At 41.4% G+C, this 24,555-nt stretch overlaps 1 protein-coding gene across 1 annotated transcript; it reads right to left on the reverse strand.

The window, feature by feature from the left end:
• Window positions 1-9,712: 9,712 nt before the first annotated feature.
• LOC133116763 (C-X-C chemokine receptor type 1-like) lies at window positions 9,713-15,529 on the reverse strand. Its single transcript, XM_061226679.1, has 2 exons — window positions 15,433-15,529; window positions 9,713-11,525 (listed from the first exon to the last, which is right to left on the reverse strand). Exons 1-2 carry the CDS (start codon window positions 15,437-15,439, stop codon window positions 10,447-10,449), a joined length of 1,086 nt encoding a protein of 361 aa, XP_061082663.1. The 5' UTR covers window positions 15,440-15,529; the 3' UTR covers window positions 9,713-10,446.
• Window positions 15,530-24,555: the final 9,026 nt, after the last annotated feature.

The raw sequence follows: 24,555 nt of genomic DNA on the forward strand, positions 1-24,555 counted from the left end.
ATTTCAGCATGATTTATATGTGTTGCTCTCACTGAGTGAATCATATTTCTGCATGATTGATGTGTGTTGATCTCACTGGGTGAATCATATTTTATGCAAGATCGATGTGTGTTGATCTCACTGAGTGAATCATATTTCAGCATGATTGATATGTGTTGATCTCACTAAGTGAATAATATTTTAGCAAGATCGATGTGTGTTCTCACTGAGTGAATCATATTTCTGCATGATTGATGTGTGTTGATCTCACTGGTTAATCCAATTTCAGCATGATTTATATGTGTTGCTCTCACTGAGTGAATCGTATTTCAGCATGATTGATGTGTGTTGATCTCACTGAGTGAATCGTATTTCAGCATGATAGATGTGTGTTCATCTCACTGGGTGAATCATATTTTTGCAAGATCGATGTGTGTTGATCTCACTGAGTGAATCATATTTCAGCATGATTGATGTGTGTTGATCTCACTCAGGGAATCACATTTCTGCATGATTGATGTGTGTTGATCTCACTGAGAGAATAATATTTTAGCAAGATCGATGTGTGTTCTCACTGAGTGAATCACATTTCAGCATGATTTATATGTGTTGCTCTCACTGAGTGAATCGTATTTCAGCATGATTGATGTGTGTTGATCTCACTGAGTGAATCGTATTTCAGCATGATAGATGTGTGTTCATCTCACTGGGTGAATCATATTTTTGCAAGATTGATGTGTGTTGATCTCACTGAGTGAATCATATTTCAGCATGATTGATGTGTGTTGATCTCACTCAGGGAATCACATTTCTGCATGATTGATGTGTGTTGATCTCACTGAGTGAATAATATTTTAGCAAGATCGATGTGTGTTCTCACTGAGTGAATCATATTTCTGCATAATTTAGGTGTGTTGATCTCACTGACTGAATCATATTTCCGCATGATTGATGTGTGTTGATCTCACTGGGTGAATCATATTTCTGAAAGATCGATGTGTGTTGATTGCACTGAGTGAATTATATTTCAGCAAGATTGATGTGTGTTCTCACTGAGTGAATCATATTTCAGCATGATTGATGTGTGTTGATCTCACTGGGTGAATCATATTTCTCCAAGATCGATGTGTGTTGATCTCACTGAGTGAATCATATTTCTGCATGATTTAGGTGTGTTCATCTCACTGAGTGAATCATATTTCAGCATGATTGATGTGTGTTGATCTCACTGGGTGAATCATATTTCTCCAAGATCGATGTGTGTTGATCTCACTGAGTGAATCATATTTCAGCATGATTGATGTGTGTTGATCTCACTGGGTGAATCGTATTTCAGCAAGATCAATGTGTGTTGATCTCACTGGTTAATCATATTTCACCATGGTTGATATGTGTTGATTTCACTGGGTGAATCGTATTTCAGCATGATAGATGTGTGTTCATCTCACTGGGTGAATCATATTTTTGCAAGATCGATGTGTTTTGATCTCACTGAGTGAATCATATTTCAGCATGATTGATGTGTGTTGATCTCACTCAGGGAATCACATTTCTGCATGATTGATGTGTGTTGATCTCACTGAGTGAATAATATTTTAGCAAGATCGATGTGTGTTCTCACTGAGTGAATCACATTTCAGCATGATTTATATGTGTTGCTCTCACTGAGTGAATCGTATTTCAGCATGATAGATGTGTGTTCATCTCACTGGCTGAATCATATTTCTGCAAGATCAATGTGTGTTGATCTCACTGGATGAATCATATTTCTGCAAGATCGATGTGTGTTGATCTCACTGGTTTATCATATTTCAGCAAGATTGATGTGTGTTGATCTCACTGGTTAATCATATTTCAGCAAGATCAATGTGTGTTGATCTCACTGGTTAATCATATTTCACCATGGTTGATATGTGTTGATTTCACTGGGTGAATCATATTTCAGCATGATTGATGTGTGTTGATCTCACTGAGTGAATCATATTTCTGCATGATTGATGTGTGTTCATCTCACTGAGTGAATCATATTTCTGCATGATTTAGGTGTGTTGATCTCACTGAGTGAATCATATTTCTGCATGCTTTAGGTGTGTTGATCTCACTGAGTGAATCATATTACTGCATGATTGATGTGTGTTGATCTCACTGGTGAATCATATTTCTGCAAGATCGATGTGTGTTGCTCTCACTGAGTGAATCGTATTTCAGCATGATTGATTTGTGTTGATCTCACTGGGTGAATCATATTTCAGCATGATTGATGTGTGTTGATCTCACTGGTTAATCATATTTCAGCAAGATTGATGTGTGTTGATCTCACTGGTTAATCCTATTTCAGCATGATTTATATGTGTTGCTCTCACTGAGTGAATCGTATTTCAGCATGATTGATGTGTGTTGATCTCACTGAGTGAATCGTATTTCTGCAAGATTGATATGTGTTCATCTCACTGAGTGAATAATATTTTAGCAAGATCGATGTGTGTTCTCACTGAGTGAATCATATTTCAGCATGATTGATGTATGTTGATCTCACTGGTTAATCATATTTCAGCATGATTGATATGTGTTGATCTCACTGAGTGAATAATATTTTAGCAAGATCGATGTGTGTTCTCACTGAGTGAATCATATTTCTGCATGATTGATGTGTGTTGATCTCACTGGGTGAATCATATTTTATGCAAGATCGATGTGTGTTGATCTCACTGAGTGAATCATATTTCAGCATGATTGATATGTGTTGATCTCACTAAGTGAATAATATTTTAGCAAGATCGATGTGTGTTCTCACTGAGTGAATCATATTTCTGCATGATTGATGTGTGTTCATCTCACTGAGTGAATCATATTTCTGCATGATTGATGTGTGTTGATCTCTCTGGTCAATCATATTTCAGCAAGAACGATGTGTGTTGCTCTCACTGAGTGAATCGTATTTCAGCATGATTGATGTGTGTTGATCTCACTGAGTGAATCGTATTTCAGCATGATAGATGTGTGTTCATCTCACTGGGTGAATCATATTTTTGCAAGATCGATGTGTGTTGATCTCACTGAGTGAATCATATTTCAGCATGATTGATGTGTGTTGATCTCACTCAGGGAATCACATTTCTGCATGATTGATGTGTGTTGATCTCACTGAGTGAATAATATTTTAGCAAGATCGATGTGTGTTCTCACTGAGTGAATCATATTTCTGCATAATTTAGGTGTGTTGATCTCACTGACTGAGTCATATTTCTGCATGATTGATGTGTGTTGATCTCACTGTTGAATAATATTTCTGCAAGATCGATGTGTGTTGCTCTCACTGAGTGAATCGTATTTCAACATGATTGATTTGTGTTGATCTCACTGGGTGAATCATATTTCAGCATGATTGATGTGTGTTGATCTCACTGAGTGAATCATATTTCTGCATGATTGATGTGTGTTCATCTCAATGGCTGAATCATATTTCTGCAAGATTGATGTGTGTTCTCACTGAGTGAATCATATTTCTGCAGGATTGATGTCTGTTCATCGCACTGAGTGAATCATATTTCTGCATGATGTGTGTTGATCTCACTGGGTGAATCATACTTCTGCAAGATCAATGTGTGCTGATCTCACTGGGTGAATCATATTTCTACAAGATTGATGTGTGTTCTCACTGAGTGAATCATATTTCTGCAGGATTGATGTGTGTTCATCGCACTGAGTGAATCATATTTCTGCATGATTGATGTTTGTTGATCTCACTGGGTGAATCATATTCCTGCATGATTGATGTGTGTTGATCTCACTGGGTGAATCATATTTCTGCATGATGTGTGTTGATCTCACTGGGTGAATCATATTTCTGCATGATGTGTGTTGATCTCACTGAGTGAATCATATTTCTGCATGATTTAGGTGTGTTGATCTCACTGAGTGAATCATATTTCTGCATGATTGCTGTGTGTTGATCTCACTGGTGAATCATATTTCTGCAAGATCGATGTGTGTTGCTCTCACTGAGTGAATCGTATTTCAACATGATTGATTTGTGTTGATCTCACTGGGTGAATCATATTTCTGCAAAATCGATGTGTGTTGATCTCACTGAGTGAATCATATTTCTGCAAGATCGATGTGTGTTGATCTCACTGAGTGAATCATATTTCAGCATGATTGATGTGTGTTGATCTCACTGGTTTATCATATTTCAGCAAGATTGATGTGTGTTGATCTCACTGGTTAATCATATTTCAGCAAGATTGATGTGTGTTGATCTCACTGGTTAATCCTTTTTCAGCATGATTTATATGTGTTGCTCTCACTGAGTGAATCGTATTTCAGCATGATTGATGTGTGTTGATCTCACTGAGTGAATCATATTTCAGCATGATTGATGTGTGTTGATCTCACTCAGGGAATCACATTTCTGCATGATTGATGTGTGTTGATCTCACTGAGTGAATAATATTTCAGCAAGATCAATGTGTGTTGATCTCACTGGGTGAATCATATTTCTGCATGATCGATGTGTGTTCATCGCACTGAGTTAATCATATTTCTGCATGATTGATGTGTGTTGATCTCACTGGGTGAATCATATTTCTGCATGATGTGTGTTGATCTGACTGGGTGAATCATATTTGTACATGATTGATGTGTGTTGATATCACTGATTAATCATATTTCAACAGGATTGATGTGTGTTGATCTCACTGAGTGAATCATATTTCTGCATGATTGATGTGTGTTCATCTCACTGAGTGAATCATATTTCTGCATGATTTAGGTGTGTTGCTCTCACTGAGTGAATTGTATTTCAGCATGATTGATGTGTGTTGATCTCACTGAGTGAATCGTCTTTCAGCATGATTGATGTGTGTTGATCTCACTGGGTGAATCATATTTCTCCAAGATCGATGTGTGTTGATTTCACTGAGTGAATCATATTTCAGCATGATCGATGTGTGTTGATTTCACTGAGTGAATCATATTTCTGCATGATTTTGGTGTGTTGATCTCACTGAGTGGATAATATTTTAGCAAGATCGATGTGTGTTCTCACTGAGTGAATCATATTTCTGCATGATTGATGTGTGTTCATCTCACTGGTCAATCATATTTCTGCAAGATCGTTGTGTGTTGATGTCACTGAGTGAATCATATTTCAGCATGATTGATGTGTGTTGATCTCACTGGTTAATCATATTTCAGCATGATTGATATGTGTTGATCTCACTGAGTGAATAATATTTTTTCAAGATCGATGTGTGTTCTCACTGAGTGAATCATATTTCTGCATGATTTAGGTGTGTTAATCTCACTGAGTGAATCATATTTCAGCATGATTGATGTGTGTTGATCTCACTGGGTGAATCATATTTCTGCAAGATCAATGTGTGCTGATCTCACTGGGTGAATCATATTTCTACAAGATTGATGTGTGTTCTCACTGAGTGAATCATATTTCTGCATGATTTAGTTGTGTTGATCTCACTGAGTGAATCATATTTCTGCATGATTGATGTCTGTTGATCTCACTGAGTGAATCATATTTCAGCATGATTGATGTGTGTTGTTCTCACTGAGTGAATCATATTTCTGCATGATTTAGGTGTGTTCATCTCACTGAGTGAATCATATTTCAGCATGATTGATGTGTGTTGATCTCACTGGGTGAATCATATTTCTCCAAGATCGATGTGTGTTGATCTCACTGAGTGAATCATATTTCAGCATGATTGATGTGTGTTGATCTCACTTACTGAATCATGTTTTAGCATGATTGATGTGTGTTGATCTCGCTGGGTGAATCATATTTCTGCATGATTGATGTGTGTTGATCTCACTGGGGGAATGATATTAATGCATGATTGATGTGTGTTGATCTCACTGGGTGAATCATATTTCTTCAAGATCGATGTGTGTTGCTCTCACTGAGTGAATCGTATTGTTACTCAAAAATGAATTAGGTAGCACACCCCACAAGGAGAACAAAATCAGAGTACTTATGTTTACATTTTTTTCAATTCATTTTGGCACTGTGAATACTAAAATAAATAATTAAATATCGCACCAGAGGGCAGCGCTGAGTTGCTGGGTTCGTCAGAGGTCTGATCAATTACACATGCTTCCGCTGAACCAGGTGCACGGCGAATTTTACAATAAAATGGAGTCAAACAAGCAAACGGGTCCTGTTTGTCTGGGTGATGTAGATATTCCCGGAGGGAACAAGTCACAGAATTAGGGTTTATCTCATTGCATAGTCTACCTCGGAGACGCTATTGGTATGTTTTGGTTAACCTAAGGATGTTAATTTAGAAAATGTGATTTACCATTTTTTCATTTTATTTATAGAAACTGCTGATGTTTCTGCACATTTAAGAACTGTTACGGTATACCTCCGCTTGTAAAATGTAAAACCTTATGAATGCAACATTAGACAATGCTAAAGAAAACATACAATGCATTTAATGTCCTCATTCATGTTTCTGCATTGATCAGCTGAAGTAATTAAGCAATTGAGCACGGAACAAACTAGCCGTTTTGATCGCCAAATAAAGGCGGTGCGCACTGTGCAGTTTGGCAGGACTTTATTTCTGGGTTTTTGCTATTACGGCGCTGCGTCCAATTACACTTAAATTATTTTATATATGTAGCGTTTGATGCAGTAATGTGGGGTTGTATTAAGAGTACTGTGATTTGTGGTGTTTGCTGTTTCAATTACATTATCATGCCATCTAAAATGTGCAGTGATATTTGAGGTGCAGTTGGTTAATGATGTTTAAATGACGGAGAATGTGTGATTAAATTATAAAAACTAGTTGTATATATTTTCATTTATTTTGTGGAGTAAAAAAGACTTAACTAATTGTAGCCTCAATTTATATCAAGCATGTTTTAATCCTGATTAATTAATGTTATTAGCATGTTAATAATAACAGCAGCTGATATGGTTTAATTTATTTTGTTTTATTGGTTTTCAACCTAACTCAAAACTCCAAGCTAACTTAAACTCCAACTTAAACAGATTGTGTGGAATACAACTGCTGTGGACTTGGAAAATTGTTCAAAGAAATGCAGTTGAGTTGTCCAGAGCGTCCTCTTGTTCTCTGGGCCATTTTCGAGTTTAGGCAGGCATTGAGGCAATAAAAACCCAAATAACTCGACACAGAGTGACTTACAGATGATTAGACTAAGCAGACAACAATCCTTCCCTGGAGCAATGCAGAGTTAAGGGCCTTGCTCAAGGGCCCAATGGCTGTCCAGATCTTATTGTGGCTACACCGGGGATCGAACCACCGACCTTGCGGGTCCCAGTCATGTAAATGGTAAATGGCAGGCATTTATATAGCGCCTTTATCCAAAGCGCATCTATAATGCTACACTATGCTACAGGCCGCCCTGTGTGCTAAGGTCTAAAAAATGCCTAAATATAGAGACCTATCATTCTGCTTTATGATAATTTATTTCAATTCACCTGAAGCACTGTGTCAACTCACCATCAGTTATTAATGTGACTACTTTCAATGCAGTAAAACACTTGAGAAATATATACAATATTGCGAGATTCGGTGTGCTAAAAAGCTGTCGCTCGCTTTTTTCGTTATTTTGCTGGCTGTACCGGCGACTGTAAAATATGGTCCTTTGAGGGGATCAGTCTCTGACCCCCGCCCCCTACAAACTGGAGTCCCGCAGGGCTCAGTTCTTGGTCCTCCCCTCTTCTGTCTGTACACCATGTCTCTTGGTTCTGTTATCTCTTCCCAAGGCTTTTCTTACCATTCTTATGCCAATGACACCCAACACTTTCTTCCCCCCCCCGACATCTCACTGTGGGGGGATTGTAGTTTCCCTCTCCCATACGGCCAATAATCTTGGGGTTACTCTTGATAACCGCCTCACCCTGGCTCTACAAGTACCCTCCACTGCCAGAACCTGCAAGTTCTTCCTCTACAATATACACCGTATCTGACGGAGAAAGCCAACCAGGCGCTTGTCATTTCCCGCTTGGATTACTGCAACTACCTCCTAGCCGGTCTCCCAGCTTGTGCCATCAAGCCCCTCCAGCTGGTCCAGAATGCTGCAGGCCGCCTGATCACCAGTCAGCCTAGGTCAGCTCATGTCACCCCACTCCTCATTGGCCTCCACTGGCTTCCTATTGCTGCACGCATCCGCTTCAAGACCCTACTGTTGGCATTTTAGGCTGCTGAGGGGACTGCCCCACCTTACATCCAATCCTTAATCACTCCCTACTCCCCAGCTAGATCATTCCAATCTGCTAGCTCTGGTCGCCTTATGGTTCCTTCACTACAAGCACCTGGCGGTCGAGCTGCACGTTCACACCTGTTTTCCGTTCTGGTTCCTCAGTGGTGGAATGACTTGCCTACCACTGTCAGGACAGCAGAATCCCTCCCCCTATTTCGACGCAGACTAAAAACACACCTTTTCAAACTGTACCTTAGTCCTCCCTCCTGATTTCCCCCCCTTTTCTGATATTCCTCTTGTCTAACGCCCCCCAAAAAAAAGAAAAGAAAAAAATTGCACTTACAATGACTAATTGTTTTGTTTAGAACAGCACTTCATGTGTATTTTACTAGTTATGGATTTGATGCTCTAACTTGTGGAAGAACCTATGCACTTGTAAGTCGCTTTGGATTAAAAGCGTCGACCCAATTACTAAAATGTAAATGGCCCTTGAAAACAATGCCCTCAGCCTGAAAGACATAAAGATGAAATCATTCACGACCATGTTGTCTTTCAAAATATTACCACTGTCAGTTTGGTCACTATGGACCGAGTTCTGAAGAGGAACGTAGGGTTAACCATGATGCAAGTCTATAAGCCATTTGAACGGTACAGTGCCATACTGAAGGAACAATGCGTTATTCATTGTATTGTATGGAATCATTTGGTATCCTATTGGACTGTGTGGATGTAAATCTATGGCTTAAGGAAAATGACAGGGGGGTATTATAAAACGGCGTTTTAATGGTGTGAACTGTTGATCACAATTACATTTTCACCATGCATTTACTAAGACACAATTTTGTTGCTTGTCACCTATTCTCAAAACCTGCACTATATTTTCTAACGATGCATCCAAACAATGGAGAAAAAACTATATTTGGTCATTGTCTGCACTTTGCGCGCGCGCGCGCGTGCGTGCGTGCGTGTGTGTGTGTGAGCGCGTGTGTGTCTGTGTGTGTGCGCGCACGTGTGTGTGTGTGTGTGCATGTGCGTGTGCGTGTGCGCGTCTGTGTGTGTGCGCACGCGTGTGTGTATTTGTGCATGTGTTTGTGTCTGTGCACGTGTGTGTGTGTGTGTGTGTGTGTGTGTGTGTGTGTGTGTGGGTGTGGGTGCGAGTGACAGTAAGTGGAATATCCCAGCATGCAACGCTTGAAACCATGTTTAATAGACAGTAGCAAATAAATGCATTTTAATTTAATTTGAGCATGACATCTTCACCTAGCTAACTACTGTACAAAATTTAAAATGTAATACAGATATCACTTGCTTGTGAAATTGACTAGCAGTGTTAGCTTTGTTGCTTGCAATAGTTAATTAATTGCAGCTGCCATCAGAAATAAATAAATTCCAATGTTTAATTCAAAGAAAAATAAAATTAGATTGAATTCATATGGAAACAAATGTATTTACTCAAAATGAAAATAAGCCTTAGCCTAGTTTTTCTTTGATCTGTAGGCCAGTTCTATGCTTTCTGCAATGCCCCCCCCCCCTACTCCCACCCAACCCAAAATTACATTAAAATACAGGTTAGCAGATGCTCTTATTCAGCACAACTTACATAGCATTTGCATTTTACATTCCATTCCATTAATGGCATTTAGCAGACACTCTTCTCCAGAGCAACATACAGTTGATTAGACTAAGCAGGAGACAATCCTCCCCTGGAGAAATACAGGATCAATGTCCCTGGTCACATGATGTGAGCAGTCTCCCTGGTCACATGACGAGGGACTTGGCCTCTGAGGTGTGAGCAGTGTCCCTGGTCACATGACGGGGGAGTTGGCCTCTAACGTACGGGTTATGTAGCAGAATAACTGCAAAAAGTAATCAGTCTTTTAAAAGTACTGTTATCAGAAATATCTAACCACAAATTTTTGTATTTTAATTAATAATTAAAATAACCAATATCAATGATTAAACATACCGATAACCTGAAGGTTGTAAATTCTTTGAAAGACTGCTTTAACTATGTCTGTGATGGCAAAACAGACACCGGGTTTAATAAAATATATTTATTAAGCAAACGTACAAATGCAGAACAGATATGGGGTTGAACTAACGGGACATTAGTGGGGTATGTTAGGAATGTGTGTGTGACATTACAAAAATCCCAAGAGCGTGCCATGCTGTTATATTGGGAAAGTTTATTGCTCCCGCCATTTGGGGATTGGCTGAACCAAACTAGATGTCCTGCAGAATTGTCCTGTGGGATTGTGGGAAATGTGGTCCTTACACTGGTCACATGACGGGGGAGCTGGCCTCTGAGGTGTGGGAGGTGGAGCGGCTGTAGCGGGAGGCGGATGTCCGCTCCAGGGCCCCCGTCCTGTGGCACAGGAGCAGCAGGTTCCTGCGGAACTTCTCCCCGATGAAGGCGTACAGCACGGGGTTGATGCAGCAGTGCACGAGCCCCAGGCTCTGCGTGGCGAACAGGGCGCTGTCCACCGCCTGCCGAGCCCGGCATGAGCGCTCCACCAGCTGGAAGCGCATCAGCGTGTCCGCCATGGCCGACAGGTGGTAGGGCGTCCAGCACAGCAGGAAGGCGGCCACCACGGCGACGATGACGCGCATGGCGCGTTGCTTCTGGAAGCCGCGCGTGCGGAGGAGCCGCGCCAGCGTCACGCCGTAGCAGCCCAACATGGCCGCCAGCGGCAGCAGAAAGCCCAGCGTGTGCCGCAGCACGCGCATCACCAGCCGGTTCAGCGAGGCGTTCTCCGGGTCGCCAGCGTGCAGCGTGCACTCCTCCCGGCCCTGCCCGGGGGGGGCCACGGCCCGGCTGTACAGAGCAGGCAGCGAGAGCGCGGCCCCCGCCACCCACACGCCTCCGCACACGCCCCAGCTCCACAGACGCCTGCGCTCCTTACGCGTCTCCATGGCGCGCACGATCACCAGGTAGCGGTCCACGCTGATGCACACCAGGAACAGCACGCTGCTGTAGAAGGTCACCTCCAGCACCAGGTTGAAGAGCTTGCAGGCCGCGTCTCCGAACACCCAGCCCTGCATCAGAGACGCAGCTCGGAAGGGCAGGGTGAGGGCCAGCAGGGTGTCAGCCACAGCCAGGTGGAACAGGTATATGTCGGAGGGGGAGAGAGTCTGCCTACAGGACTGAATCACCAGCCCGACCAGCAGGTTTCCCGGCAGGGCCATCAGGAAGATGAGAATGTAGAAGGTGCACATGATGGTGTAGACCGCAGAGTGCAGCGGGGGGATCTCGCAGACCACCGTTTCCAGATCAATCTCGATGCTGTCATTCGCCACGGCGGTGAATAAGTCCCCGTAAAGGTCATCAAAGTCAGCCACGAACACAATCTTTTTCGTTGCTGTATAAAACAAAGTCACATATTATTACACAAACTAATTAATTTAGTTTAGTGTTATTTTAGTGTTTTTTTGTTTGTTTTGTTTTTGTGCGCTGAAGTGCAATACAAGTGTTAAAAATGGTGTTAAAAAGACAGGAGACAAAAATTTGACATTCAAAACAGAACAGAAGGGTATCGATGAACGGATTCCAGATTGATAAAGTCAGCGGTTTGTTTTTTAATAGAGGCAGATAGTTTTCCCATTGCTATGTATTCGATAAGTAGAAGTTGCCACTGTAGCCATCAGTGCGACGTGATCTCCTGGATTTAAAATTATTCACCTGCTTCTCGCTTCCATCCAACAGAAAAGTTTGTCCTGGTCCTTTTTTATGTCAAAACGGCTACTCTTTAGCAACAGCCATTAAGCTCACTCCCTTGCCTAATTCTGACATTATTTTTGCTCAAATAATAGTGTAACTAATAGTGTTCATAGTGTTTTGCAGTCATCATTTTGTATACGCTACTTCCGATTTCCATGCCCTATTCGGTTGACCGGACTGGATTTCTGAGATTCTTCAGCAGTGGGTGTGATCAAGACATCAGCAGGATAAAATACATCAAAACTGGTTGAGAAATGTGTAGAGGTAGGCAGGTCGTGTGTCCACATCAATGTCCGTCAATTGGGGTCTTCTTGCCGATGTGGTAATTAGTTTAGTCGGGTGGCCATGAGGTAAGTATCTTGTTCCCATGAAGTGGCCACATCATAAATGTTGTGCCCTCATGAGCTTAGTGCCCTCAGGAACTTAGTAGTACTGAATTGATTTTGAAACAAATATTTTCAATACATGATATTATTTGCCGGCAAGTTTGTATTATGGAGTAATATTTCACATTTATTTTGTATATAAGCTGCTCTAGCACATTTAATTGACATGCATGCACGCACACACACACACACACACACAACATTGACAAATATATTCTCATAACATGAAAAGTATGAATAAATAAACCATGCTATTTAAGATAAATGTATTATGCATTATGAATAAAGTTCTACAATAAATTATTCTATAATAAATTTAACAACTTATCTGCTTAGAATAAGACATACAAATAATAATATTCTTTATTTAACAATATATGAAGAGACTGCTGTATAAAAACATAAACCGTTTATAAGTGTAAAAAATCATCAATAAAAGAATCATCTTTGCAAATGGATATAGAAATGATCATTATATAAAGCATTTCTTTATAGGAGATCTAAAAGCTTTTTTGCAACAAAGTTTTTCAACTACAGTGATCTAAGTGAGTTTGACCGTGGAATGTTTGTTGGTGCCAGACAGGGTGGTTTGAATTTCATGCACAATAGTCTCTCTCTACAGTTTGCAGAGAATGGTGCAAAAAAACTAAAAACATCCAGTGAGTAGCAGTTCTGCGGGCAGAAATGCGTCAATGAGAGAGATCAGAGGAGAAGGCCCAGACTGGTCGAAGCTGACAGGAAGGTGACAGTAATGCAAATAACCACACATTACGACAGTGGTATGCAGAAGAGCATCTCTGAACACACAACGCATCATAACTCTAAGTGGATAGGGTACAGCAGTAGAAGTCTAAGTCCAATAAATACCTAATAAAGTGCTCAGTGAGTGTAGATCTTTTATTAGTTTATTCCTGGAAAAAAAACCTCTGAAGTCCCGTAAATCCTCAAATTGTTTCCGGGGTCTTTTATTTACTTAGGCTGTACAAAGCACAGGCCTTTATTTGGGGCAGGCTTGTATTCGACGCAGGCCTTTATTTCTTATTAGGCTTCTGTTGTAGAATTTTATTCTTAGAAATAAAGTAAAATTGCTGCAGTTGCACACCGGGGACCGGGGTTCGATTCTCGGTCCTGCCAAAAGCCAAGTTTGGCCGGCTCACGTGGGGCAGCAATAATTGGCTCGCTGCTCCAGAGGGAGGGACTTGGCAGGGTTATTAGATCGCCGCACAATAAGCACCTCGGGCGCCTCGGAATCACGGCAACGGGCACGAGATGAGACGGCTTGAAGAAGGCGTGTCGCTCTCATTCGGGCCGCCGAGGGACGGGGTACGGGCGGTACATCTAATACGACTACCTCCAATTGAATCAGACGAGGTACAATTGGCTACCAAATTGGGAGAAAAAGGGAAAAATCTGGAAAAAAAAAGAAATAAAGTAAAAGGCTACACTTAAAGTGGGCCAACACTGTTCAACACTTCCTGTAACCATTCAGAAATCAATTAGTGTAGGCTAATCAGGAAACACCGTTTGGTGAGTCATAGTGTCTGTCATAACAGACTTAGTTTATTGCAAATATTCTCAAACACAATAAATCACATGCAAGTCCAGAATCCATAAAATAACAACTTGCCACACACGCCTTCATGAACAATAACAAATTAGCATAGATAACAGCAAGTTAAGGATCTTTTTTTCCTAAAGTGCGTTTTATTGTGAGACATGCGTTTCGTTTGGAGCAGCATACCGGTAGGCTATCAAAAGATTTTCGCTTTGGTTTGGGATTTAATTTACTTTTGGACTGTTTGATTCTATTGCTAAATGTTGGGACTGATGGGCACTGAAATCTGGGGGGTATTTGATGGTTCACTGTTAAGTTTTATGTAGTTGAAAGAGTGTCGGGATTTCCACCCGTCTGTTTATTGCGAGCCAAGGCAGCTTTCATTCATTCATTGAACGTGCGCTGTGCTGTAAATACATGAAAACCTTATTTCGTAGCCAAGTTGCCTAAATTGAGTTATTTTTTAATTTTGCCTGATTTACTTTTTATTAAATTCGTAGGCTGGAATGCCTCGCGGCAACAATTGTGTTTAAATGTATACTGCTTCAGCCTTTGGCAAGCTACTCCGAAGGGGGCGGCAAGCGACTGGTAGCTTGAGAGCAACATGTTGGAGACCCATGGTGTAGGACAACGACTTTTCATTGGCTACAGTATTAAACCAACCAACAATATTAAGATTAAGAAGAGCTCTTTTATTTCATTGAGTTAAATCGAAACAATCTCTTCTAGTGCTCATGGACTGATAGCCCTACTGGTAGGCAATATTACCCGGCTTGTATTTGGGGGCCGGCTTTCATTTGTCCGAATCGGCCACGCTTCAAATAGAATCCCGGACACAATTTGAGGATTTACTGTAGCTATATGATGAAGCTAAGACATTCCAAGAAAATTCCCACTGCATCAAAATCTCCAACACACTGTACCACATTTTCCAGAACATTCTCACCACTCACTTATGGCGTGGGAAAAGTAAATGTAAAGTGCATAGATGGTAAACTGACTTCTTTTATCCAAAGTGCCTCTCATTCACCCATTCACTCACAAACCTACAGCAAGAGGCGGCCAAGCAAGGTACCACCAGCTTGTCAAGAGCAATTGGGGGTTGCTCAAGGACATTTTGATACTCATTACATTACATTACATTACATTATTGGCATTTGGCAGACACTCTTATCCAGAGCGACGTACAGTTGATTAGACTAAGCAGGAGACAATCCTCCCCTGGAGCAATGCAGGGTTAAGGGCCCAACGGCTGTGCGGATCTTATTGTGGCTAGACTGGGATTAGAACCACTGACCTTGCGTGTCCCAGTCATTTACCTTAACCACTACGCTACAGGCCGCCCACTCAGGGCGGAGGATCGAAGTGGCAACTCTGCCAGACCTCCTGAGCAAATGTCACCCCTCAGAGATTACTACTATGACATACTGTATATACAGTATGCTTTTATTACCGTATATATGCTATTACAAGTAAAGTGAACTTAATGCTTGACTGCATATATTTGATATACTGTATGTAATACTGTAATTCACTGAAGTTTTTAAGTATTTCTCTCTTGTGGTTAATAAGCATGTACAAAATATATAATGTATCTCAGGGCTTACCAGTCATAGCGACAGTGTTCCTTTCAGTGGTGAGGAGCTGTGTCAGTGTGCTGGGATCTTTGCTGCATCGGAAACTCAGCGGTAGAAATGACGCCTGTTCCTGTTTGCTCAATGCTGGCTCACTGTGTAATATTCCTGATGTATTTGACCATTTGAAAAGAGAACCAGAAGTAGTTTAAAGGTATAATAGGTAAGATTTTTGTGTACAAACATTGTTACAAGGCTCACTGGCATGTTGAGTCACCCACCCTGTATATTCAAAATATACAGTTGAAGGCCTGACACTCTGTACCAAAACATTGTATAACTACAATAATTGAAGCTCAGTAATTGCCACAACCAATGCGTTACAGAGAAGGGGGAGGGATGAACAGTGTTGTGGTTTGAAAGTGTTTGTTGCTGCTATTGCTCTCTTGACCGTTAGCATTGCGATGGCTGATTGCTGATGGCCGATACCTAAATTATCCAACAAGACATACTGATAGAGACTTTTGATAGCTATAATAGTTACAGACCAGAGATGCTGTTGTTTGTGGTGTATGTTACCCATTGATCCAGGCTCAGACATAACATTACTAGGAAATCATATCCTAGAACTGTAGCCCAACTTAAGCCTGAAAAATAGATAGCTAGGTAAGTAGCCTAACTTCTTAATTTTCATTTAGCTAGCTAATTAACTATTAGCAAAGATTTTAGCTAAGCTTATACGTTAGCTCTGGCTAGCTGGTCTGTGTGCTGGTCGATAGCATGCCACCCGTTGTCCTACCTTGTTACATAGCTAGTTAACATGTCATTTGAGAAATGTTTCTGAATTCCCGTATGTGGGATGCAACTGACAATAGCCAAGAACATAAACTGTTACACGGTGTTCAGATCGGACACATTGGGATTCTGTGATTACAGTAAATAGTTATGTTGATGTATAGATTTTTAGTTTGAGCCAATGTTGCTGGTTGCATATTATTTAGTGTCTCAAGGTGAACCGTAATTTTATGTGTTTTGCAGGCTACCATACCCTACCACGCAACTTGTGCTTGAAACTTACAAGCAATTTATTTTTTTTAATCGGCTGACCACATGTACATCTCTAATTGGCTATGGGAATAGGTGTTGGCTCGACAAACATTTACTGGGGTCGACATGGCTCAGGCAGTAAGAGCAGTCGTCTGGCAGTCGGAGGGTTGCCGGTTCGATCCCCCTCCTGGGCTGTGTCGAAGTGTCCCTGAGCAAGACACCTAACCCTCAAATGCTCCTGCCGAGCTGGTCGGTGCCTTGCCTTCCAATTGGCGTCAGTGTGTGAGAGTGTGTATGAATGGGTGAATGAGAAGCATCAATTGTCAAAAGGCGCTATATAATACCAACCATTTACTTTATGTGTTCGAACCTTGGTTAAATGACACGGAAAACACTGCCTGCTATTCACATTCTTCACATGCCTTCGTCAGTAGGCAGCAGAGCCTAGAAGTTTTTTTTGTTTTTTTTTGCTGTTGTGACTGTTGAAAGCACTAGTTGGACATAGGACGTGTTCTACCTGGGTGATCATCTTTTTAATAAAAACTACCAACTGATTTTTCAGAAATTTTCAGGATTCATTTCAATCAGTTTGCCTTACCAAAAGATTTTTCATGTATATTGGTCCCAGAACGGCGAAATGACAAGGTTGGCGATTTTCATGTTTTGAATGCAAGTGTGGTTCGGACACTATCAAACTATTGTGGTTCTGTTAATGAAAAGAAAATTATTTCTAAATAACACCCTTTTATTTCTCAACATGCTTTATTCAGAGAAAAAATACTTTGATTAATCATTGTCATTTTTCATTTATTTAATTCTATCTCATAGTGGCTTTCAAATCCAAAGACAACTTCAACTGAAAACAGTCTAAAGTTCTGTGACCACAATCTGCATGTGATATTATTAAATGGAAGTTAGACAGCTATTTTAATTTCGTGTATATATCCGTCAGCCTCATTACTTCCCTATATGTTGTTTCTTACATGACAGTGGTTGCAAAACAGCTGTGATTTTGAATCAAAGTTTCATGATTCATTGTCACATTTTTTAACCATTCATTCATTTCAGAAGTTGGTAGGTTTTTGAGCTCATTTCAGGTCCTGCCACAGCATCTCTATTGGGCTACATCAAAACCTGCCGTTGTGTTTTGGATCATTGTCTTGCTGGATAACACAATTGGGCTTCAGCTTCAGCTCACAGACATCTGACTAGATATTCTCCGAAAGATTTTTCTGATACAAAGCAGAATTCATACTAGGGCTGTGGGTCCAGCTCATACCAGGGCTGTAAGTCCAGCTCATACCAGGGCTGTGGGTCCAGCTCATACCAGGGCTGTAAGTCCAGCTCATACCAGGGCTGTGGGTCCAGCTCATACCAGGGCTGTGGGTCCAGCTCATACCAGGACTGTGGGTCCAGCTCATACCAGGACTGTGGGTCCAGCTCATATCAGGGCTGTAAGTCCAGCTCATATCAGGGCTGTGGGTCCAGCTCATACCAGGGCTGTGGGTCCAGCTCATACCAGGGCTGTGGGTCCAGCTCATACCAGGGCTGTGGGTCCAGCTCATACCAGGGCTGTGGGTCCAGCTCGTACTAGGACTGTTCCGACTCATTAAAAGTTTGCCCTGTGTCCGCATCTGCCGTCTTTCCCTTTACTCCTTTACAACAAAACAAGCAATGGAGAGGACATGAAGTAGCCAAATAAAAGAGGAAACTGCTTGTGAGAGAGTCTACATCCTCTTTTATTCTGGGTATCATTTTGGGCCACCATCTGTCATGAGTGGAGCTGAATCCTCTAACACACATGTTCTAACCAAGGGGTCAAAACCGGCCATTGTCTCTTTGAAGCTCATTTCCTGGCCTTGATTTATATGTATAGGTGCTTCAGCCACCCTTTTCAATGTAAGTCAGTGGTTACAATATGTTAAAAATGCTAACTTTTTCCCCCACAGGAAAATGTAGTCCCAATCAGTGTTTTTTCTTCATCTAATGTCTCCCACGAGCTGATTCTTAAAGCTCAATACAGTAATACATTGTAGACAAATTAGGGACAGTTTTCCATTACTGCCGAGTCACTCTACTCTTATTCCAGCTGTAGGGCATTTTACATAAGTGTGCCTCTCTGCAGACCCCCAAAACGAAACAGACTGTGTTGACCATGTTGACACAGGGTCAGCAAGGTTTGATGAAAAGACAGTGCTCGTCAATACAGGACTATTGCTCCCATCATTGTGCTGCCTCTGCGCAATTCTGCTACCTCAGTGGAATGCTCCCAGAACTGATGAGTTGAAATAGCACTGTATAAACCATGGGTTTTCCACATACAGTGTTTGGTGTCTTTAGATAGCTAATGATGTGGGAAAGAGTCTACATCCTCTTTCGTTCTGGGTATCATTTTGGGTCACCATCTGTCATGAGTGGAGCTGAATCCTCTAACACACATGTTCTAACCAAGGGGTCAAAACTGGCCATTGTCTCTTTGAAGCTCATTGCCTGGCCTTGATTTATATGTATAGGTCAGTGGTTACAATATGTAAAAAATGCTAACTTTTTCCCCCACAGGAAAATGTCGTCCCAATCAGTGCTCGTCAATACAGGACTATTGCTCCCATCATTGTACTGCCTCTGCGCAATTCTGCCACCTCAGTGGAATGCTCCCAGAACTGATGAGTTGAAATAGCACTGTATAAACCATGGGTTTTCCACATACAGTGTTTGGTGTCTTTAGATAGCTAATGATGTGGGAAATAGTTTGGTGTAATTGGTGATATAGTTCACTGGTTGCTGAATAAAGCTCTTGTAGGAATAAACCACAGGTAATGCAAGTTACCTGTGAGTCAGCATCCAGCTGTGATACAAAGGTTAACCAGGTTTGTTGGACATACAGAGATAATATCAGCAGGACCATTGTTAATGCCATCTTGTGACTCTTAATTTGATGATTTGTTGTTTTCCTGTAAACCCTGGGTATATAGAGGGGAACGTGGAATGGTTAGAGGAGACTCGCTAATACGATCTCCTGCGCACCATTTGCATATAGCCATTCATATTACAACTTGTAACACATTGTCATTCTATTTCTGCAATGCACATTGTTGAATAAATTGTATTCATTTGAACCGGCATCCTCTCGACTCTCACTTAGCAGTTTAGAGTCCTCACAGATATAGACAGCCTAGGATACCTGCACCCCATAGTCACTCACCTATACACCAGTGCCGTCACAAGATACATACTAAGTGTATCATTATAGGCTATGCAAGCCACAGGCATGTCCGCGTCTATACAAATAGATAGCGATCATATAGAGCCACACTATTGGCGGACATTTGCAGTTCCTTTTGTTGAACTGTTAGAACAGAGGAGCAGTTGAACTTATCTTTTGGAGTCGGATAAACGAGAACAAACTAAAATGAACCCTGTTCCAGAAGCATTGGTGAGACTTCACGCGTTTTGTTTGGGGGGTTTCTTACACAGGGCTTCCCATTTCAGTACTGCGCAGTCTCTGGCTCCAAACTGTACAATATGGTGCTTGGGCACCCAGAACCACCCCCTCTGCACATACCACATTCATTATACATTTGTGTGCATTTGTGTTTTTTCCATGCAGAGCTATCTGTGGGCTTAAAGGCTGTGCAGTGTTTTAGGCCCGCAACCTTCCCTACAGCAACAGAAATAGAGTTTCATCCTGCCAAAGCATGGAAGCAAAGTGATCTTTGTTTTTTGATGGACTGCTATCGGGAAGTAAATGCAATCATTCATGCTGTTAGGTGGTGAGTGTCATTTGTGTTGGAGCCCTTTAGGACCACAACAACATCCTTGTTTATGGTCACAAAAAGCCCAGGGCCACCAAAAGCCTAGGGTCACCAAAACCCTAGATCACCGAAAGCTAAGGTCTGGCACTGTTTCCATGCATCATTCTCATCATGAAACATCATGTTTCATGTCTCATGACACAACGCCGTTCTTTCAAAATCCCCCCGAGTTATGTGAACACCCTTTGCGACCAGAATGTCAGGGGTAATGAAGTAGTCAGTTCTTGGAAACGGCTGTCTGAACACAGGAAGCACTTTGTGCAAGGCAGGAAATGAGTCAAGAGATAGAGGCTTCTTCAGAAACACAAACCTCTTTAATTCTGCCAGGTACCAGGACATCCATTCACCCATATATCTGCTGTACATTGCTTTTAAAAAACTGAGATTGTGTGTAGTGTACAAATGAGATACTCATCTATTCACTTGAACCACAATGGATGCATAATGTTTGTTTGTTGGAAAGGACGTAACAATCAAATAATGAATGAAGGAAGGAAGGAAGGATGTATTTTAAAGTAACACAGTTCCGAACTGCACCATAACCACAATTAAATACTAGCAGGAAACAAAGGTGTGCGGCTGGACATGTTCTGTTATGTAGTGAGGGACTGGCTAGTGAGTGACTGGGAGAAAACCAATCAGGGTCACTAACACCTAGGACTGCACCTCTGGGTTGTAGGAAACTTCATTTTCTGCACTAGGGAACCAGGCTGAGCATGACCCTGTTTGTAAGTCAGCATTAACTTCACAATGTGATCCACTAATACACAATGAACTGACCAATGTGATCGACTGACACACAATGACCTGAACAAAGTGGTGTACTAACATGTGGTGAACTGACCAATGTGGTCGACTGACACACAATGAACTGACCAATGTGCTCTACTAACACAGAATGAACTGACCAATGTGGTCTACTAACATGTGATGAACTGACCAATGCATTTCCACAAATAATGTGGGATTTATCAGGCAGGCGGAGATACGGGTAGAGACCTGTGTGTCCCATGGGGGGGAAGGAGAGAAAGAGTTGGGTGTCATCGACATAACAATGATATGAGATGCCATGAGCAGAGATAACAGGGCCAAGGGATCTGGTTTAAACGGAGAAGAGGAGGGGCCCGAGGTCTGAGCCCTGGGGGACTCCTGTAACAAGGGGGCGCGGGGTTGACACTCTTCCAGCCCAGGACACCTGGGAGGACTGGCCAGAGAGATAAGATTTAATCCAGTCTAAGGCTGTTCCACAGATCCCTGTGGATGCCAGGGAGGATAGGAGGATGGAGTGGTTGACCATGTCGAAGGCTGCAGAGAGGTCAAGGAGGATCAGGACAGAGGAGAGAGAGGTTGCTCGTGCAGCCTGAAGGGACTGACAGAGAGGAGTGCAGTCTCCGTTGAGTGGCCAGGTCTGAAGCCGGACTGGTGGGGGTCCAGCAGTATGTGTGTGTGTATATGTGTGTATATATATATATATATATATAGATATAAGAATCCTTTCAAAAATAGAAATGTTAATAGTTTATTTTTACCAATTAACAAAATACATGAACAGAAGAAGCGAATGAACAGAAGAAAAATCTCAATCAAATAAATATTTGGTGTGACTACCCTTTGCCTTCAAAACAGCATCAATTCTTCGAGGTATACTTGCACAGTTTTTGAAGGAACTTGGCAGGTAGGTTTTTCCAAACATTTTGGAGACCTAGCCACAGTTCTTCTGTGGATTTAGGCAGCCTCAAATGCTTCTGTCTCTTCATGTAATCCTAGACAGACTTGATTATGTTGAGATCAGGGCTCTTTTCGTAGCTACTAACAAAATCTACACCTGCTGCTGACCACGCGCAGTGCTTGTGTAAAAATCAAGAATGCACATAAATAATGCTTGTCACTATTGGAAATTTACATTTTAATTCATATTGCGCTCTGTTATGTAAACAATACGCAGATGCCTTTGAAACACGTGATATGAACATGACAAACAATTAAAAATATAACACATTTAGTTAAATTAGTTGGCAATTAGCAGGTTTAAGATCCAGATTAGGTTCATGATTGTGAATTATCTATGTCAATCGACTCAATAGATTACACATTCTTTGTGATGCATTTGCTTACATAAACCAGAAAAACTTTCATTCGGTTAATGTGCAACTGATCTGTAATGCAAAGTGTATGCTGTTAAACCTTGTGGCACGGTGGCCTGGTGGGACGCATGATGCATTTATCCTGCGTAATAGCGCAGTTGGCACGCGTTTGGAGGATGGAGCTGTGAGGAACGGCTGGCTCATTGGTAAGAATTAGCCTGCCTATACAATTGCATGTGTGTTTATATATGGATTTACCCTTCTGTATCCATAGGGGATAGGGGTTACCCACTGACGCCGTGGCTTATGACCCCACTGACCAACCCGCAGACACCACAGGAGCTGGCATACAATGAGGCATATGCTGCTACTCAGGCCGTTGTGGAGCGCACAAACGGGGTCTTGAAGGCAAGATGGATCTGCCTGGACTGTTACGGCGGGGAGGACAGAGGAACCAGAAGCAGACACAGGGGCTCCGGACTAGGGAGCAGACAATTTGCAGAGAATCAGGAGATGCAGAGATACAGAGAGACAGGTGCGAATACTTCGTTGAAACTAAGCAAGTAATCAGTGATAGAATAGGGAGGTGGAGTTACAGAACAGAATTGAAACTGGAGATGCATTAGTAAGTTAGTTAAGTGCTTTAAATTACAAATACCCAAAACTAGTGAATGTTAGTTTGACAAACATATTAGTGTGTTAGTATAATTAGTACTGTACAAATTCTATGTTAGTTGGGATTAGTATATTAGTGCTATGTACAAACATGAAATGGAGAGAAAGCAGGAAGTAAGTAATGTAAGATTGGAAGGAAGACTGAACCCCGGAACTACCGTCAACACCCGAATAGTGGGGCACGCAGACAAGGGAGTGACTGAACTAGAAAACATTCAGACTCAGACATCGCAGGGGAAGACGAGTGCAAAGACTAACAAATATAAACAGAACCAGACATGAAATATGAAAAATAATAAATTACAAGAATAAATAATACTAAACAATGATACACTAACACACAGAACACAGGAACATAACATGGACAATAAAGGTGGTACCCTTCTTTATGCACCCGGGAAGGTGTGCAAAATAATATTAGCCTGCTGTGGCCTGCACAATGTGGCCATTAAACAGGGCCTTCCCCTGCCTGAAGTCCCCAATGCAGAGGAACGACTGCCTCCGGAACCAGCTCTTTGGCCTCGAAATGCGGCTGCTATACAGACACGCCAGCGACTTGTAGAGCAATTTTAAGGTAAGTGTTGCTAAGACTGAATAAGCTGTGCACATTTTAGGCCGACAAGCTTTGCAAAAAGTTTGTTTCATTTGTTTCAAAATGTATACAAATAGACTATATTTAATTATCAGAGTAAAAGAGAGTAGCTTGATGATCTTGTAGTAAATAAGTGTTTTCCCAGGACATCACACAGACATCACACAATACTGACAACATAACACTTTATTGTTGAGGACGCAAAAGTGCCTTGCAGATTTATATACATGTTTGTTTATTTTTGTTTGAGCATCCTTTATATATATATATATAGTTGCCTATATACAAAATAAATCTCAAGTATTAGGCGATTACCTCGAGGCTAGTAGCTAGCTGAACTTTCCCACGGTGGGGTCGTTGAAGTGAATGCACGCGCAATACTGACAGCCCGTGCAGCAGTTGCTAGGTGATAAGGTAAACTTTCGTATTTTTGCTACCAATTAAAAAGAAGTATAGGCACATGTCCAATCGTCGCTGTGTTTTACTCATTTTCACCTGTTTACAGACAAGCGATTGTATGTCTAATCGTAAAGAGGAAAAAACAGAATAGCAGTAGACGAATCCGGGTTAATTTGAAACTCTGCTCTTACTTATATAAGAAGATTATCATAAGTGAATTGCATTCAAAAGTTTAAGTTTTAAATTAAAATTGAAGTCTTATTTTTTGTAAGCATAGTTTTGTTATTTAAATACCTTGGTACGCGATGAGGTCTATCTTAACAGATGCTCCAGGACCTGTAGAATTTAAAAAGAAATAAAGATCACCCACCGTAGGATTAGAATGCATGGCATCTAATCCTACATCAATTTCACCCTTCTTCCCTCCGTTGGAATTACATAGTAATGCATGTGGTGAAATATATGTCGGAATAGATCCCATGCATTTTTTAATATGGCGGACCTTTTTACATTTACATTTACATTCTATTTTCTTTTTTCTTGTTTT

This window comes from Conger conger, chromosome 17, assembly GCF_963514075.1.
Source record: "Conger conger chromosome 17, fConCon1.1, whole genome shotgun sequence".
Taxonomy (NCBI): Eukaryota; Metazoa; Chordata; class Actinopteri; order Anguilliformes; family Congridae; genus Conger; species Conger conger.